At 36.7% G+C, this 16,463-nt stretch overlaps 1 protein-coding gene across 1 annotated transcript; it reads right to left on the reverse strand.

The window, feature by feature from the left end:
• Positions 1–384: 384 nt before the first annotated feature.
• Positions 385–8,855, reverse strand: SEU (SEUSS transcriptional co-regulator). Its single transcript, XM_088245363.1, has 10 exons — positions 8,470–8,855; positions 6,606–8,147; positions 6,404–6,523; positions 6,089–6,137; positions 5,644–5,858; positions 5,485–5,553; positions 4,850–4,947; positions 3,989–4,082; positions 2,937–3,006; positions 385–1,648 (listed from the first exon to the last, which is right to left on the reverse strand). Exons 2-10 carry the CDS (start codon positions 7,647–7,649, stop codon positions 669–671), a joined length of 2,739 nt encoding a protein of 912 aa, XP_088101489.1. The 5' UTR covers positions 7,650–8,147; positions 8,470–8,855; the 3' UTR covers positions 385–668.
• Positions 8,856–16,463: the final 7,608 nt, after the last annotated feature.

Consider the following 16,463-nt stretch of genomic DNA (forward strand, 5'->3'; position numbering starts at 1 on the left):
TCATATTCTTCTTAGATTTGAGTAGAAGAAGACAGCAAGTATATGAAGAATTAGGTACAAAGGACACGATTACACCAACACTCAATAAGTTTAGGTGACTTGTCAACTTAAAATTACATGAACAACCACCAGTAAGGTCAACCAACTAACTTCCACGTAATCAAAGAAAAAGACTAAATTTCACTTTCTCATAACTACTGGTTTCTAACATGTATACCGGAAACGCCTATTGGAATTGAGAATAACAAATACATGCCTAAGGAATAGTTGAGAAATACAATTCTATGATTGGATGAACAGATCCAACCAAGGAGATCTCATTTGCACTCTTGAACCCCTCTACCCAAGTAAAAAAGTTACTACTAGGAAAAAAGATATGTAGTATACCATTATGACGAGATTTTTAAAAATTAAAAAAAAAAATTGAAGTACATTTAAAACCACAAGAAAATGAGCCCCATCAGCCACACAACCAGCCACCAAATTTCCTTTTTATATATAAATAACAGATTAGTACAAAGTGGGAGCGACAGCCCTGTCAACTATTTCATTTCATCCACGCACTGCCATCTTCCACAGGGCTAGAGGCAACTCTGCCACTTCCCATGCTGCACAAGCAGCTAAATCAAGAACCGGTGAAACGAGCATCAACATGATCACAGAGGCTTTCAAGGGGAATGTTTCCAATCAAATTGAAGATTGTTAAAGCCGTTAACCGCTCCAAGCCCACTAAGTAACTGGTTCCCCAGATCCTGTTGTTGATGATGCATGCTTTGCTCTCGAGCCATTGATGCCATTCCCACCCTTCCATTCATAACAGAATTATTTCCCATTGCACTTCTTATTCCATTAACCATGGAAGGCTGACCAAGTCCACCCATACTCCCAAATCCAGCACCCCCAATACCCGAGTTACTACTGTTAGTCATGCCATTCCCTGACAGACAGTTGCCGCCATTCATTCCTGTGTTGTTGCTTGTTGACAAAATCCCATTAACGTTTTTCACGTCGTTTCCCAGAGAACCCACACCAACCATACTGCCTGCGCCATTCAGCTGGTTGGACATCATCATTTCGTGTATTATTTTCTGGACAGAGCTCTGGGAATCGCTTGGATCAGCCTCACCGGAAATGGTTGGCTGTTGCATGGTTATATTCGCTGGTGAATTTGTTGCACTCATGTGATTGGCAGCTGTCAAGGCACCATGAGATGTTTGAGAGGGATTGTTTGACGAGGGTGTTGGTGACTGGAATGGAGAGGGGTTTGGTTGCGTCTGTGGAATTGTACTAGAAGAACCAGGGGATGGAATCTGAACAGAATTTCCTCCATAGGGACTGTTTGCATTATTCATTGAACTTTGCTGTCTGGAATTCATGGAATTTTGATGGAGGAGCCCAACAATGGTGCTTGCAGAGGTAGATGTGGATGCTGTGCTCAGAACATTATTTACACTAGCCATACCATTACTGGCAGCAAGTTGCATAGTGGTGGCCTGGACAGAGCTTGGATCGCCGTTCGGATTCTGGCCCATCGTTTGTTGTTGCTGTTGTTGCTGTTGCTGCTGCTGCATTTGCTCCTCGGACTGTTGTGCTTGACTGTGAAACCCAGATGAAGCACTCGTCCTTCGAGGAAACTTGGCCAAGCTCTCTGAAAGAAAACATTAGCAATGAACTACCATGTGGCAATCAAACAATCCTATATTATAGCGGAGCTACTAACATACAATGAATTAATTGCAAGCATTCAGCCTCAAGAATAACTTGTACGATTTGATGGGCATAGAAATAGGTGCCCACAATATAATGCTTTAAATTGCCATGATATCGTGCAACCATATGGCATTCGGAGCATTTGTGCATGTCTTCACAAGTAACTGTGAAAAATAGCACAGCGACTTGATTTTCTAACTATGAGACAAGCAAAATTTCATGTTATGGAAGCTTGGTAATCCAGCAGCAGCCTCATTCACTCCCATGAAGATAAATATCATTCTTCTTGTTTTTGTTCTCTAACTATTGTTAATCACCGCGACACTCCTCTTATGTTCCCTCCATAAATTCAACAATAAACTGTGATATATCTCTGAACTCCATAATTTAATTTCCCCTTATCCTTTCAGACCTGCTGCTATTCTTTGAATTTGTTTTTTTTTTTTAAGCATCATGGCTGAAGCTGATTCTAAATCTTAGGAATTAGGTATTTCTAGTACAAACAAGATAGAAAGGATCAAGCTGCTATGTTGCTTATTAGTTTTAGGTCAGGAAAATTGAGGTTTTACCTTGTGGGGCCTACCGGCAATGTCAATTGAAGTTGAAAAGAAGATCCTTTATGGTTTTGAAGATCAAGTTACGAGTAGTCTAGGATTAAGGCAGTGCTTAAAATTAGCTCTTTAGTTTAATTTCCAGCAAGCATCCTTCTCAGATTTCCACATAATTCACCATCAAGATTCAATGATCTTTTCACCTCCAAATCAATTTACATATCCTAAACCCCTCTTTCTACAAACCCAAGACTTGAAACCTAACTTGCAATCTGAAAACCCACCGCACAAGCATACATAAGCAGGTTTCTCCCAATCCATCACTTCTAGGCACCACGTCATTAGTTCACACACTCTTCTTCCACTCAGTGCTGTTCTTACAATTTCCTTTGATCTCAACAATAGTAATAAAATGCATATATGAAAGCAGAAGCTTTACTGCAAAGGTACATACCGAATCTAATCCATAGAAAATTACAGGCTTCATTTGTTATTCCTACGAAATTTACACATTTTTTAGTTCTAAATTACTCATTACGTCTTCTTATGTGGAAAATAAATATTTTTAATTTTTATGTAGCATAAAGATTGTCTCTAACAATTGAATAAAAGAAAGGGGAACGTATGTTTGAATTATCATTAATTATTTAGTTAACATAGAAAAATCAGGCTTACCCATAGGTCCAGTCCCTGTCTCTCGGCTGTAATCAATCAAGTCTTTCATACTATTAACCACTTCTGAAATCTGCATTGCACCCCAAAAAAGAAATATTAACAATGACAATGGTCAATCAGGCTGCAAGCAAACTCAGTTACATGGTTCGCTAACATAGGACCATAATTGTTTGAAATATCATATATTACACTTCATAAGGAATAAGAAGAGAATATATTGGTCATAAGTTTCTTTTAACAAAAACAAAGGCATTTCTGGCGTAAGGACTCCAACTTCAACAATCAGATGTTAAACCCGATGTTACACAATAAACTTAAACATTTGACATGCTGTGTGTTGATAATTTAATTTATAACAAACAGTGGATAGAACTAATGCCTCATTAACCAGCCAAAGATGACTGTAAAAAACAGAACAAAAACACAATTCATACTCATCTTACACTTCCAAGCCAACCCATCAGACAACTCACCAAAGAACATTTCAATTAGTAGGGTGATTGGAACAAAATCATTCAGAAATATTTTTGAATAATTGTCAGACATGTAGAAACATGTAATCAATTTGGTACAGTAGGACACAAAAAAATCTCACTTTGCTATTGCAAATTTTGAGACAGTGAACCAAGTAAAAAAACACACAAGCCCCGACATTACATATGTAGACAAAAAAGGGGTAAAGGAGAAAAAAAAAATGATGGTATTAAGTCAAAAATATTTCCATCCAAGCGTCCATGCAAATAATGGAGAACTTTATTTCAGGTGTTATAGAAGGGGGATACATGTAACATAGGAGCAAAATAATTCTTTTGACGAGTTCACATATGTACATATAATCTCTATCAGAAAAATGATCCCCATGCAGATAAGATAAACACTGGACCAAGAACAAATGCTGCAGCACAAAATGCAAAATACAATAGCGTATCTCAAAGCAAAAGATGTTACACAAACTTTGCATTGATGAAAACATATATCCGATCACCGTAAGGCTCCTTGTACACAAGGACCATCATAATGCACAGTGACTATGCAAGGAAATAAGAAATTACCTGAAGACACCTTACATATCTCTTTGTATAACCTAAATCATTTACTAATGGCACTTCCAAGGTTTTCGCTAACTGCCGAGCTGACGATACAAACCTAAACCAAAATTGCACAGGAGGAATTAATCAAACAGAAAAAACTGCAATCCAATCAATCACCAATTTTGCATATACATCAAATAATACAAATAAATAGGCTTTTAAAATCATTTCACCCATATATTTGGTAGACATACAGTAGTTTAACTGAAAAACTAAGCCCCCACTACATAGAACAAAGGTTGAAATGGAGGCAGGAGATTTCAACACTTAGATTCACACTGTCATTAAGATCTTTATGATGAAACCACCATGTAATTGCAAAATCAAATATTCTTTAGTCTCAGACTCTTTTTTTTCTTTTTTCTTTTTTCGGAGAAGCCCTGGAATAAGTAATTAAGAACAGACAAGTTTGAGCCATTAACAAAAAAAGGGTGAACAATATGCAACTTTCCCAATAAGCCCTAAGCAAATTAAGAAGAAAAGAAAAAGTTACATAACTATACAGCCAAATAATAACTTGATTATGTAATTTTCTGATCACAAAATAATTAATGACTGCTGATGTCTTTACTAGAAATGTGAGACTATACTTTTTGTAGGCCTAAAGGGTACAGCACATGAACTGATAAAAACAAGAGATCCAGAGTCATAGATGGCATAAGGACAATCCAACATTCCCTCATTACAAACAAGGCATAAAAACAGACAGCCAAATTTCTATCAAAAAGCGCTGTTTGAAAGCTCAAATATTTTCAGGCAAAAAAAAAAAAATTTGGATGCTCAAATATGCACAAGAATGAGATAGAAAGATAAAGAACCTACATATTACAATTATTTTGTATCTCTGGAAGAGATAAATTGGATGATGCATTTTGAGTAGCAGCCTGGTATTTCTGAGCTGCAGCACCAAGCTGACTAACCTGCACAGAGCAAGTACATATTATTAATGCAGAATAACATATGAATGGTAAATGTACTCAAATTAGTCTCATATACACCAGATGGGGATGTCAATGACTCTGCTAGTTTGGTATCCAGATTCATATCCAAAACACATAAACATAATGTAGGACCCTACTCCGACCTTAATCTCACAAATTTATAAATCCTTTACTAAAATCACTGGTTATTGATATAACATAACTAAATATCTACACTTACTTTTTAATCAAATTAGACTCAGATTTAAATTTGAACTGATGGGTCTATTTGCTAGGATCAACAAATTTTTCATCTCCAAAGTCAGCAGAAGCATCTATCTTCTCAGTTACACTAAGTCTTATTTCATCCAAACAATTTACATATCCTAACACACAAAAAAAGCTTCAAATATATGAATTTGGACATTTTCTATTTGTCACATGAAGAGAACAGAAAATCCCAAGTTTTGAAAACACAGCATAAGGGTAATACAGATGGAGAAAACTGCCCATCACAAGTAGACATTTGGTAGTAACCTGAGGTATCAGTAATCTTCGAGGGATAAGCTCTTCATGGCGCCTTGCACAAAATTCCCAAGAGCATATCTGTCAAAAGAACGAACGAAGAGAAAGTTGATCAACACCTGGGGAAGGCAGAACATAAAAGGAAATATGAAAACAATTTTTATGTCCTACCTTTAGATCTGGAGAGAAAACAATCCGAAGTTGACCATCCCGAACAACACGAAGTTGCTCAAAAACACTTTCTTGTATTGCTTTAGCATAGTCCAGTACAATCTGACCAGATGAATTATGATATTCGCGTGGCATATCAACATAAAGAAGCTCCTCCAAAGTACCACTTTCATACTTGATTTTAAAAAGCCTGGGAAGCACCTCAACAGTCGCTTCTGAAAGTATGGCAAGAATAACTCAGATACTAGTTCTAAAGAGAACAGCCCATGAACAAAACACCTAGATATAGCATTAAAACTAACACTGATATCTAGCCAAAGACTCTAAGATATGGCATTGAACTGACAGCATGAAAGAGATATTTAGAACCAGATGTCATTCAAACAAGCACTGGTTAACAGCAGACCACAACAAGAGGCACAAAAAGATAAATTGCATAACATACCAAAGCCACGCCCAGGCTTGCGATTGCATATCTCACAATGCCATACATCCTGCAAAATTTGGTAGAGAAAGCTCATGAGTGTTAAATAGCTCAGCATGATTTGTATTACAACAAACCAAAATGTCTATAGGATAATTAAATAGCTACTATCACACTGAGAACACTGTCCTGAAATAAAAGTGAGTTGAAAACGAGATGCAGTTGCTAAAACGCGTGTATGCATGCATAAAGGTTGTTTTGCAATTAACCTCATTTTACTAGTTAAGATGCCAACATAGATGGGGTCGAACAGATTACTGTATCCTAGCAACAGACCTGAGGAAAAACGCCAGTTGTTTGCCGACCAGTTCCATACATAGAAACACACCACTTCTTCTTGGCATGAGGTACAAAATACTCAGCAACAAATTTTCTCCAAAACTCAATATTATTGTCCTATATGAAAAGTAGGCATCATCAGTAACCATAACAGTCACACCCAACAGACTAATGAAATCTATGGATGGGGGTATCTTACTTCAGGCCTATGTTGTTGCTGATACATATAATGTGTCAAACGCCGAGCACACATTCCAGGCTCATATACTGGTTTCGCAGGAGACCTCATAGGCAGATTCTGCTGTGGAAACTGTTGCTGTAATTGGGGGCGTTGCTGAGGCATTGCTTTCAAGAGTTGCTGTTGCTGGTGTTGTTGTTGTAGCTGCAAGAATCTCTGTTGATGCAAAATGTTAATCTGTGCCTGAGAAGATGGCCTTGACATGTGGATGAACTGTTGCGGCTGTTGTTGCTGCTGTTGCTGCTGTTGTTGCTGCTGTTGATGCAAAAACAATGACTGATCAGAATTCTGCGGTTCCAATTTTACAGGTGGCAAGCTTCTCATGGTCTGAAGTTGTTGGGGTTCCAATTTCACTGGACCAAGATTCCTCAAAGACTGCAACTGCTGCTGCTGCTGCTGCTGTCCATGTTGATCATTTGTCAATTGGGGCTCCAACTTTACTGGTCCAACACCAGCTAAGCCTCCTCGAATAGCCTGAAATTGATGTTGCTGCTGTGTGTTGTGAGGGGCAGAGAACTGCTGCTGACCATGCTGGAAATTATGTGTTTCAAGTTGCTGCTGCTGTTGATCTGTCAATAGTTGGTTACCAGAAGGGTTTGAAAATTGTTGGCCCTGACCTTGACCAGATGTACCAGGATTAGCCATGTTTGATGCAACATATGACGAAGAAGGCGCACTAAAACCCATTCCATTGCCAACATTAGAAAGTGGATCTGATTCAGCACCGGTATCCATACCTCCACGTTGGCTGCTACCAGGACCAGAAAGCCCCGAATTTGGAATCCCATTTCCATAAGACTGATTAAGGAGAGAAGACACGTTGGCTACATTGCCAAGCATATTCATGTTACCATATTGATTACGTGGTGAGACAAGCGGGGGGAAACCTGACTGGGAGGGTAGTGAACCACCTTGACCTCCCAGCATTCCAGAATTCGTACGCAAGAGTGAAGGTGAAACAGACTGGGCACCACCAATTGGAGTGGGCGGCCCCGAAGGTACCATAATTTCAAAATCACAATCTAAAAATACTAGGTGAAAGTATTACAACTATCTAAAACAACTTGAATTCAACAAGCCTAGATTACATAACAGGACGCAAAATACCAGGCATGGAGCTCAATTCAGAAAGCATCGAACCCCTACGTCGAAGGCCACAGGTTTCAGAATCTCTATTGTGTACCAATAGAAAAGGGTAAGCATTGTGCCTGGGGACATCGTGTTGAGTTTTGCCAAACACAAGCCAAATACCATAGAAACCCAATACCAAGGGACAGGCTCTAATTCTGAACATTCTACAATCTCACTAGCTTCAAGAGGAGAGCAGTCCCCGACCAGCTTCCGCATGAATCTCTGTTTATTACATGAACTTTCAGATCCACCATAACCTCAGCCTTGAACGAAAGAACTAAATCAAAACAAATCAAACTCTCTCCACCAAACACAGAGAAGAAATCCCAAAATTTCTCACTTTATCAACCAAAACCACCTCCAATCAATAACCTGAAATACACCAATTTACCAAAACTCACCAATTCAACACAAACCCACAAAAATTAAACAAAATTGAACGAGCGCCAATAAAGATTAGGCTCTAAAACACAAGTAAAACCCAAATTCCACACCCAAAACCCAAAACCAATCTTAAATATCCAAACTTTGTAAAGCTAAACCAGCAACAGCTGCCAAAATATGCCAAAAAAGTACAACCTCGATCGGACCCAAAGTCCCCAAATCAACGATCGAGAACTTCAACTGAATGAAAATACAAAATGAAGAAGAAACCAAAAACAAACAAAAAAAGAAAGAGTAGACAGTAACTCACCAGCAGTAGAGCTTTGAACAGTGAAAGAGAAAGAGAGAGACTTCCCAAAAACCCACAATGATTCTAATACATAAAACCCAGTATTAGATATTCACTGAGTTGTGTTTTATTTTCCTTCGGCTTCAATTCTATTTGAATTCACTTCAGCTTTTGTTCCCTTTTTTAGGGTTTGCTCACAGTCTCTGTGTTCTCTCTGAAGCACAAGTCCTGTCCCTCGGTGGTTAGCTTAGAGAGAGAATAGAGAGTTGTAGAGAGAGAAAGGGATTGTAGAGAGAGAAGCGAGAGTGTGTCCTTGCGGACGTCAAAATTGTATTCGATTCGATTGAATTTTCTTCATTCTTTACCTTTTCTCTTTCTTCTTTCTTCTTCTCTCTCTCTCTCTCAAACCAAGTCAAATGCTATTCTACCACTCACGCCTCTCCTATTATGTTATGCGATGGATGTACATGTATACATTTATATATGCGTGTATCATCATAGCATCTCATCATCATTGTCCATTACATTACATCGCAAGTCTGAATAGAAATGACCTTGCTCTATGCCTTTATTTACGAGATTGCCCTGACTTTGTTTCTTAATAGAATTATTTGGGTGAGAATTTTCCTTATTAAAGTATTTTCTTTATTTGGGAGTTGTCATTCGGATTGCATAACGGTAATGAGTCAAGTATTTTCCTTATTTGAGTGTTTGCACTCGAATTTATTAACGGTACTACGATTGTATGTTATATGAACATATGCTACTTTACTATGTTTTCATCATATATCTTCTTATTTTCTACATACATTTTTGGGAGTCTCTTTTATGATAATTTTTTATTTTTGTATTTTCTTGGTGAGAAAAATTAAAAACTTATGGCCACATTGGAATGAAATTGAATAATATTAGCAACGACTCAACCATTACAAAACCGAAGTCAAAACACAAGTTATTCCCCATGTGAGGAATTGTGATCATTTCTTGAATTTTTTTTCTCACAATTTTTACCAATTTCATACTAATTAGCTCACAAATTTGTTTGTTACCGCCACAACCGAATATGTTGATGGACTTCAACGGACTATCACCAAATCCTGCACAAAGATATTGGTAGAAACCCACTGAATCTTAAAACAAAACTTCATAATAAATGATTTTGGTACCCGCACTCGAAAATTGTGCGTGGGTTCGATAGTCTTCAACTAAAAATTCTTAAAATATTGGTTAGCTTCTCGCCAAATACTGAAGTTTCTTGTTTTCCCTCGATGGTTGTACTTCTTAGTGGTATTTCTCACGTGTCTACCCTCTAAAAATTGTTGTTTGCTCTCAAGTGCAAGATGTTGCGTTGTCGTTGTTCACAATGGGGAATTTCCTTAGGAGAGGAGTTCATATGGTAGGGAGGCGTTCACGTTTTCAGGATTTCTTTAGGTTCTTGTGGCATCAGTTAATACATGAATAATATGGTGTTCGCCATCCCGATCATGATTTTCCTTCCTCCGAAGGGAAAGGTCCTTCCCTTTTTGGTTGGTAGTCATGACCAATACATAAGTGAGCTTAGAGCTTAGAGCTTTGGGTGTGTGCATTTTTAGAGGTATAAATTGTCCGAAAAAGTTTTGTTGAGTGAGGTTAGGCCATCTCCAGTCATGGGCTATATCCCAAATATAGCCCTAAAATAATGCAAAACCCATCTCCAACCATTGGCTAAACAAAATTTTGGCCAAATTTGGAGGGCCACATTTGGCCCTTTAGCCCTCCAACCGAGCCACATGTAGCCTAGCTTTGGCCTAGGCCAAATTTTTTGTGGGCTCCATTCATGTGCTTTTCAACAACCAACATTAAAGCAAGATGACGTCATCACAACTGGATACATATATATATTAAAAGTCTTTTTAAATGTTTTCAATTCATGTTATTTAAGAGAAAATTATAAAAAATTATTGGTCATAACCGTTGGAGGTCAGACCATTGAAACCCATCCTTTTTTTTTTCAATGTGGTCACCTTTTAAAATGTTTTCAAGTGTTGTTTAAAAAAAATTATAAAAATCTTGTTCTTATCAACGTTTACGTGTCATATATGGAATATTGTCTCCAAATAGTAGTTTAATTAAATTAAACAATATATAGTTGTGGAATGTATGAGTGTTGTACCATACTTTTTCTCAAAATAATAAAATATGATGGACCCTAAAATATAACCCTGCATGGCTGGAGATGAGAAATTTTAGTCTTGCACTATTCTTTAAAAAATTAATATTATGGAGGGCTAAATTTTTAGCCCTGGACTACATTTAGCCCTATGACTGGAGATGGCCTTAGAGCTCTGTTGGGCTTAAAACTCTTGTTAATCCAAAGGTCTACGAATAAAACTGGAGATCTTTTCACAAATAGGATCATTTCAGCATGACATTTTATATAAAAACCCTTATAGAGTCTATTTGGAGAAAAGAAAAACCCTCAACTAGTCACCCGTAGTCATTTTCTAATTGATCCATAGTGTGTTATAATTTTTTCATTTGAAAGTACAGGATGAAGTTTTTTCAAAGTATTGAACTTGAAGAGTGTTTTTAATAAAATGTCATATTAGAATAGGCCTCTATTTGTGATAAACTATAAATTGGAACCAATCCACTTAAAACCACTTTTTGTTTTAGGGTCTCAATCATGGCAGTTGAAGGGTCCTATGCCCCCTGCCTATTTTTTATTACCCTCCTTAATTAACCCTTTTGCAGGTAAAAATAATTAATAATAGCGTTGTGTAAAGACATGTTTTTTATAAAAAAAATTAGAAATTTAGATGTTAAATAAATACACAAATAAATATTTTGGTTCTTTATTTTAGCCCAAAATTTTGGGTTTTAGCAAACCCATTTATTTTCTTTTTAGCACAATACACTGAGCCAAATATTTTGTCTTATATGTAAGATGAGATACAGCAGCTTTCTCAAAATCCTGTAGCCAATTATTTCATTCTTCCTCTTGTCTTCTTCATTCTCTCTTATTCTGTTTCTTTCAAAAACTATCTTCATGCTGTGTAAGCACTCTTGGGTGCTTATTAGTGAAGGCTATATAAGCTGGTGGTGGCAAGATTGAAGGAGGAGGGAGAAAGGCTAGGCAAAAGGTGGAGATTCTATAGGAGGAGGTGGTTGTTGGTGATGAATTTAGATTGCTCTGTAAGCAATCTACATGGATGACTAAAGTGCTGAGTAATCCCAGCTATAAAGACGAGGTGGAAGCTCTAGTAATAGGTTTTAATCATGACTTTTTCACCTATAAATAGTTGAAGTTTGAGAAGAATTTTTCATATGAGTTTTTTCTTCACTTTACTAGTAGAAAGAAAGAGAGGGAGAGGAAGAATTTTGAAGAAGAAGAATAAGAAGAAGAAGAAGAAAGAAAGCAAAAGAAATAGAGAGAAAGTAAAAGAGAAAGAAGAGAGTGGTGACGAAATTCTTGGAGGAGATAGAAAGCTTTGCTTGTGTGTTATTAACTTGGAGTTAGATTTGGAATCAAGGTAGGGGTTTTTTGGGGAGCCTTTACAGACAGTGACAGTTCCAGGATTCGAAAGCTGATCGGACAAAACTTATACACTAAACTCGACGGTAGGAGTGAATTTCAATAATAAACATACAAAGATACACATAGTGAGGGTGACGTAATGAGCCTTACCCTCAAATGCATCTATATCTACAAATACAACCACTAATTTTTGAAATTTCTAAAACAGCTGTCTTTGTGCGAGACAAAAAAATTATAGGTGGGCTTGGGGTTTGTGTGAGACAAAAAAAATTAATAATCATAAGTAGTGTAGGTAATATTTTTTTAACAAAAAGAGAGAAGGAAAATGAAGAAAAAAGAAAGAGAGAGAGGAGAGAAGATAAAAGGAAAAGAACAAAAAAAAAAAAAAAAAAGAGAGAGAGGAGAGATGAGAGAAGGAAAAGAAAGGAAAAACCAAAAGAGGGAGAGAAGAGAGATGGAAAAGAGTGAGAGAGAGAGAGAGAGAGAGAGGTTTGTACATGTTTGTATATGCTTAATTTAAGTGGGGGACATATGTAGTGTAGGTAAGAATTCTTTTTAAAAAATTTGAAACGCCCCTATTTATAGAGATTGATTTAAATAAATTTTGTGAACGCTATATTATGCATGATATTATTATTCGATTATTATTCTTGATATTGGGTGTTTATGTGTTATTATCATTATAATTTGATTAATGTTGACATGTTCATATGTTATTGGTGATAGTTGGAATTCTTGGGTTAATAAAGAAATTATGGAAAAAGGGGTAATGAGAACAATCTTTTGTGTAGTTGAGTCTAACCATTGTAGAGACCAAGTTCAGATGAGCCCGTGTGCACACTGGATTAGGATATCGACGGTATAATTGTTGATTAGGTGATTTGGGCTTGGAGATCAATGGTTTAGACAAGATGACTAGCAAAAAGGAAATTATAGGATGATTGAGATGTGTGTTAGTTTATATAATGGGGCATTCAGAATGACAATGGTAAAATGCATGGTATGGGACGTGCAGATTTGCTTGCCCTATTATGTAGATGGGTAGAATTGAAGCTCATTCATGCATTATTATCTTCTATTTGTTATGTGATTGCATATCACTTAATTTAGTTATATCAATTTACTGTGGTAAGGTCTTATGTCCTTACTGAGTTGTGGTTTCACTCACCATTTTATAGACCTTGCAAGTTTAAAACCAAAAAGACGGACGGTAGGCAAGCTGAAGTTGAATTAGATGAGAGTGGTAGAGTTTTATTTGTGGGAGTATGTGGGTTACGTAGCTTATAAAATTTGCAAGGGATGAGCTAATATTTGGGAGAGTATGTATACCTTATCATGCTCAGAGAGAGAGAGAGAGAGAGAAGAAAGAGGAGGGGGTGATGTGCGATGTGTTTTGGGGGCGGGTGGGTTTGGGATGGGGGAGAAAGGAAGAGAGAGGTCTATTCTTGAAAATGGAAAGACTAAAATACCCTTTAAAATGGATGGAAATTGGATGGTGTTAAAGTTAGATAACAAATCATGGATTTTCAAAAATTAAGATGACATCTCTCTTAAATTTTTCTTTAAGGTGACAAATTGAAACTAAGATATAAGTTCAGGTGACATTTCTACAAAAATCCCATATAATAATTATGATTGTTCTTCTATTAGTTTTTAGTCTTTTCTACTTTCAAGGGTATTTTAAAAATGGAAAATTCATTATAAAAAAAATTTATACATGGTCAGAGAGAGAGAGAGAGAGAGAAGAGGGGGAGGTGGGTCCTATGCGATGTGTTTTGGGGGCGGGTGGGGTTGGGTTGAGGGAGAAAGGGAGAGAGAGGTCTCTTTTTTATCTATTTTTATTTCTTGAAAATGGAAAGACTAAAATACCCTTAAAAATGAATGGAAAATTGGATGGTGTTAAAGTCAAATAACAAATCATGGATTTTGAAAAATTAAGGTGACATTTCTCTTAAATTTTTCTTTAAGGTGACAAATTGAAACTGAGGTATAAGTTCAGGTGATATTTCAACAAATATCCCTTAGTTTATTGATGGAATGTTGTTATATAGTGGAAGAAAATTAAGAGAAAATGATGTCCATTTTTAGGAGATGATTGCACTTTGTATCAGCAGTCAGCATAAAATGTCTTATTTTTTGTTAATTACTACCCTATTTCATTGATTTTTTTTTTCTTTAGGTTTTTCTGTAGTGAAACAGTACAATACATCAATATTATACCTACCAAATTTCTAGTTCATTGGTCATACGTTGAGCCCAACAACTAAAAGCAAAGAGTGTTGTTATTTTCACCATTTCAACTAATAACTAAAGGGTATTTTAGGAATAATAGTGGGTGAAAATATAGGATTGTGTTTTTTCAAATTTACACGGTGAGTGAGAAGATAAGGTGGGTGGGAAAATAAGATAGGGGTGGAAATAGCAGCACTCAAAGCAAATTAGACCAAAACCAGTCAATTTTTATTAGCCATGTACTGAACAAAACGTTGGCATATAGCCAAATCAAGAGAATATGTTGAACGTCTTCTCTTTTTCTTCAAGAGGCTGCAAGTTAGAACCATCAATTTCCCTTCTTTCAGTCGTCTCAACCTCTCTCCTCTTCCTCATTTGAAATTGCAACCTCTCTCCTCCAAGCATCACCTCGTCTTGGCCCTTGCTTCTCTCTCAGTCTCTTACACTAAGATGACAAATCAGCGTCAGGTACATATAGGGTTTAGGGACATCATGTACGCTTAAACGTAATAGTCACGCCTTAGTGACATCATGTACGCTTCGCTCAAATAGCATGTGCTATCTGGAAAGCTCACTAATTGAATGCGCACATGGAAAAAATTTAACGCTTCGCCATAATACATAAAAATAAAGTCAATATATTAATATTTATCCAAAATGAGAAATATTTTATGAGTAGAGTTATGGATGGATGCGTAACACTATCAAAATCGTTGATATATATGAGGCAAAATGGAGTGCACACATTTTGATACAAAATCAACGTGGATGTGTGACGCTAATACAATCGTTGATTTTGTATCAAAATGGAGTGCAAACATTTTGATACAAATTCAACGATTATACTAGCGTTACACATCCATGCATGACTAACGCTACATCTTTCTAATTAATCGAGGAGAACCCCTTTTGTGCAATTAGATTCTGCCACGCACCAATGCACACAAGTAGTACGAATGCTTGGATGCAAGAAAATCCAATAATAAAGCAAAAAATTAATCGCTCTCTGTGGCTCCATCTCACTCTAGGGAAGGCCCGGCAGTCGACTCAAAATGACAAAAATGCCACTGCTCTGTCACAGTGGCAGATACCCTGATCTATGGGATGCTGACACGTGATGCTTGGCTCTCAAACGGAATCATTTCCAATCATGAAAATACAGCCCATTACATCAAACCATATCTCCAGGCCACTCAACTTTAAATTACCATAAGTACCCATCAAAAGAGAAATAAAATTCAGTGAAAATAGTACTAAATGAAGGGCATGGATGTAAACAACCAAACGTCCTATAGATCATGCAGGGGGGGGCATGCCTAATGCATCCATGGGTCGGCCACTATTGAGATTTCTCATAAGACCCAGACTTAGTCAACCATGCTTCTTCAAGCTCTTCGCCCTGCGTAATCATATTGGCTTTGAGGAGACTAGAAATGTACGAAACCTAATGGTAGATTGTCCTATGTCTTCTTTTTCTCTTCAAACCAAACTTGAGCTTTTTTTAGGTCAGCGAAGAACTTCGTTGAAAAAATGAAAAATATATACAAACAAAAATGTTAGACTTGACGTTCTCGAGGTTAGCCTAAGTAGCGAGGTAGGGTAGGGTGATTAGTTGGCACATCCATTGAAGAACAAAAACCCAAACCACATGAAACATGTCCATATCAAAATAAGTATTTTATTTTTTTAGTTCGCAATTAGGGGTGACAATTTCCGATTCGACTCAATGAATGACTTGAAACCAGCACAACAAAAATTTCGAGTCAAATCCTGGTCAACATGCTAAAACACAATTAATAAATAGATGGATTTTGGATCAACCTGCCAACCCGTTTATTAGCATACTCAACCCGTTTAATAAATGGGTCATGTTAACCCATTTACAACCCATTATATTTAACCTATTTAGTTTAGTTAGTTTAAAATTTATGTGGTTAAAATTATTTTTGATACATTAAATTTATCTTTTAAAAAATAATATTTTCAATACTATCATAAGTTTCTTAGTACATATATAAATATGCTAAATAGGTTGAGCGGGTCAAACGAGTTAAACGGGTTAATGGGTTAACCTAAATAACAATTTAACCCAATCATTTAATAAACAGGTTACACGACTCATGTCATGTTACTTGTGTAATAAACGAGTCGCGTACGGATTAAAGATGGCTGGCCCGTTTCTTAAATGGGTCGTATTCGTGTTGGAGAGTTTTAACCCATTTAATACCTCGACACGACAAAAAACGACCCATTACCACCCCTATTT

This window comes from Prunus avium, chromosome 8, assembly GCF_965620075.1.
Source record: "Prunus avium chromosome 8, drPruAviu1.hap1.1, whole genome shotgun sequence".
Classification (NCBI taxonomy): Eukaryota; Viridiplantae; Streptophyta; class Magnoliopsida; order Rosales; family Rosaceae; genus Prunus; species Prunus avium.

What these genes read in the sequence shown, in the direction of transcription:
- SEU (XM_088245363.1), bottom strand. Translation starts at nt 7,649, where the DNA reads ATGGTACCTTCGGGGCCGCCCACTCCAATTGGTGGTGCCCAGTCTGTT. An exon ending in AGCAACAACATAGGCCTGAA is followed by an intron (nt 6,524 to 6,605) that starts GTAAGATACCCC and finishes CTTTTCATATAG; the next exon opens with GACAATAATATTGAGTTTTG. An exon ending in ATACAAAATAATTGTAATAT is followed by an intron (nt 4,083 to 4,849) that starts GTAGGTTCTTTA and finishes ATTTTGGTTTAG; the next exon opens with GTTTGTATCGTCAGCTCGGC.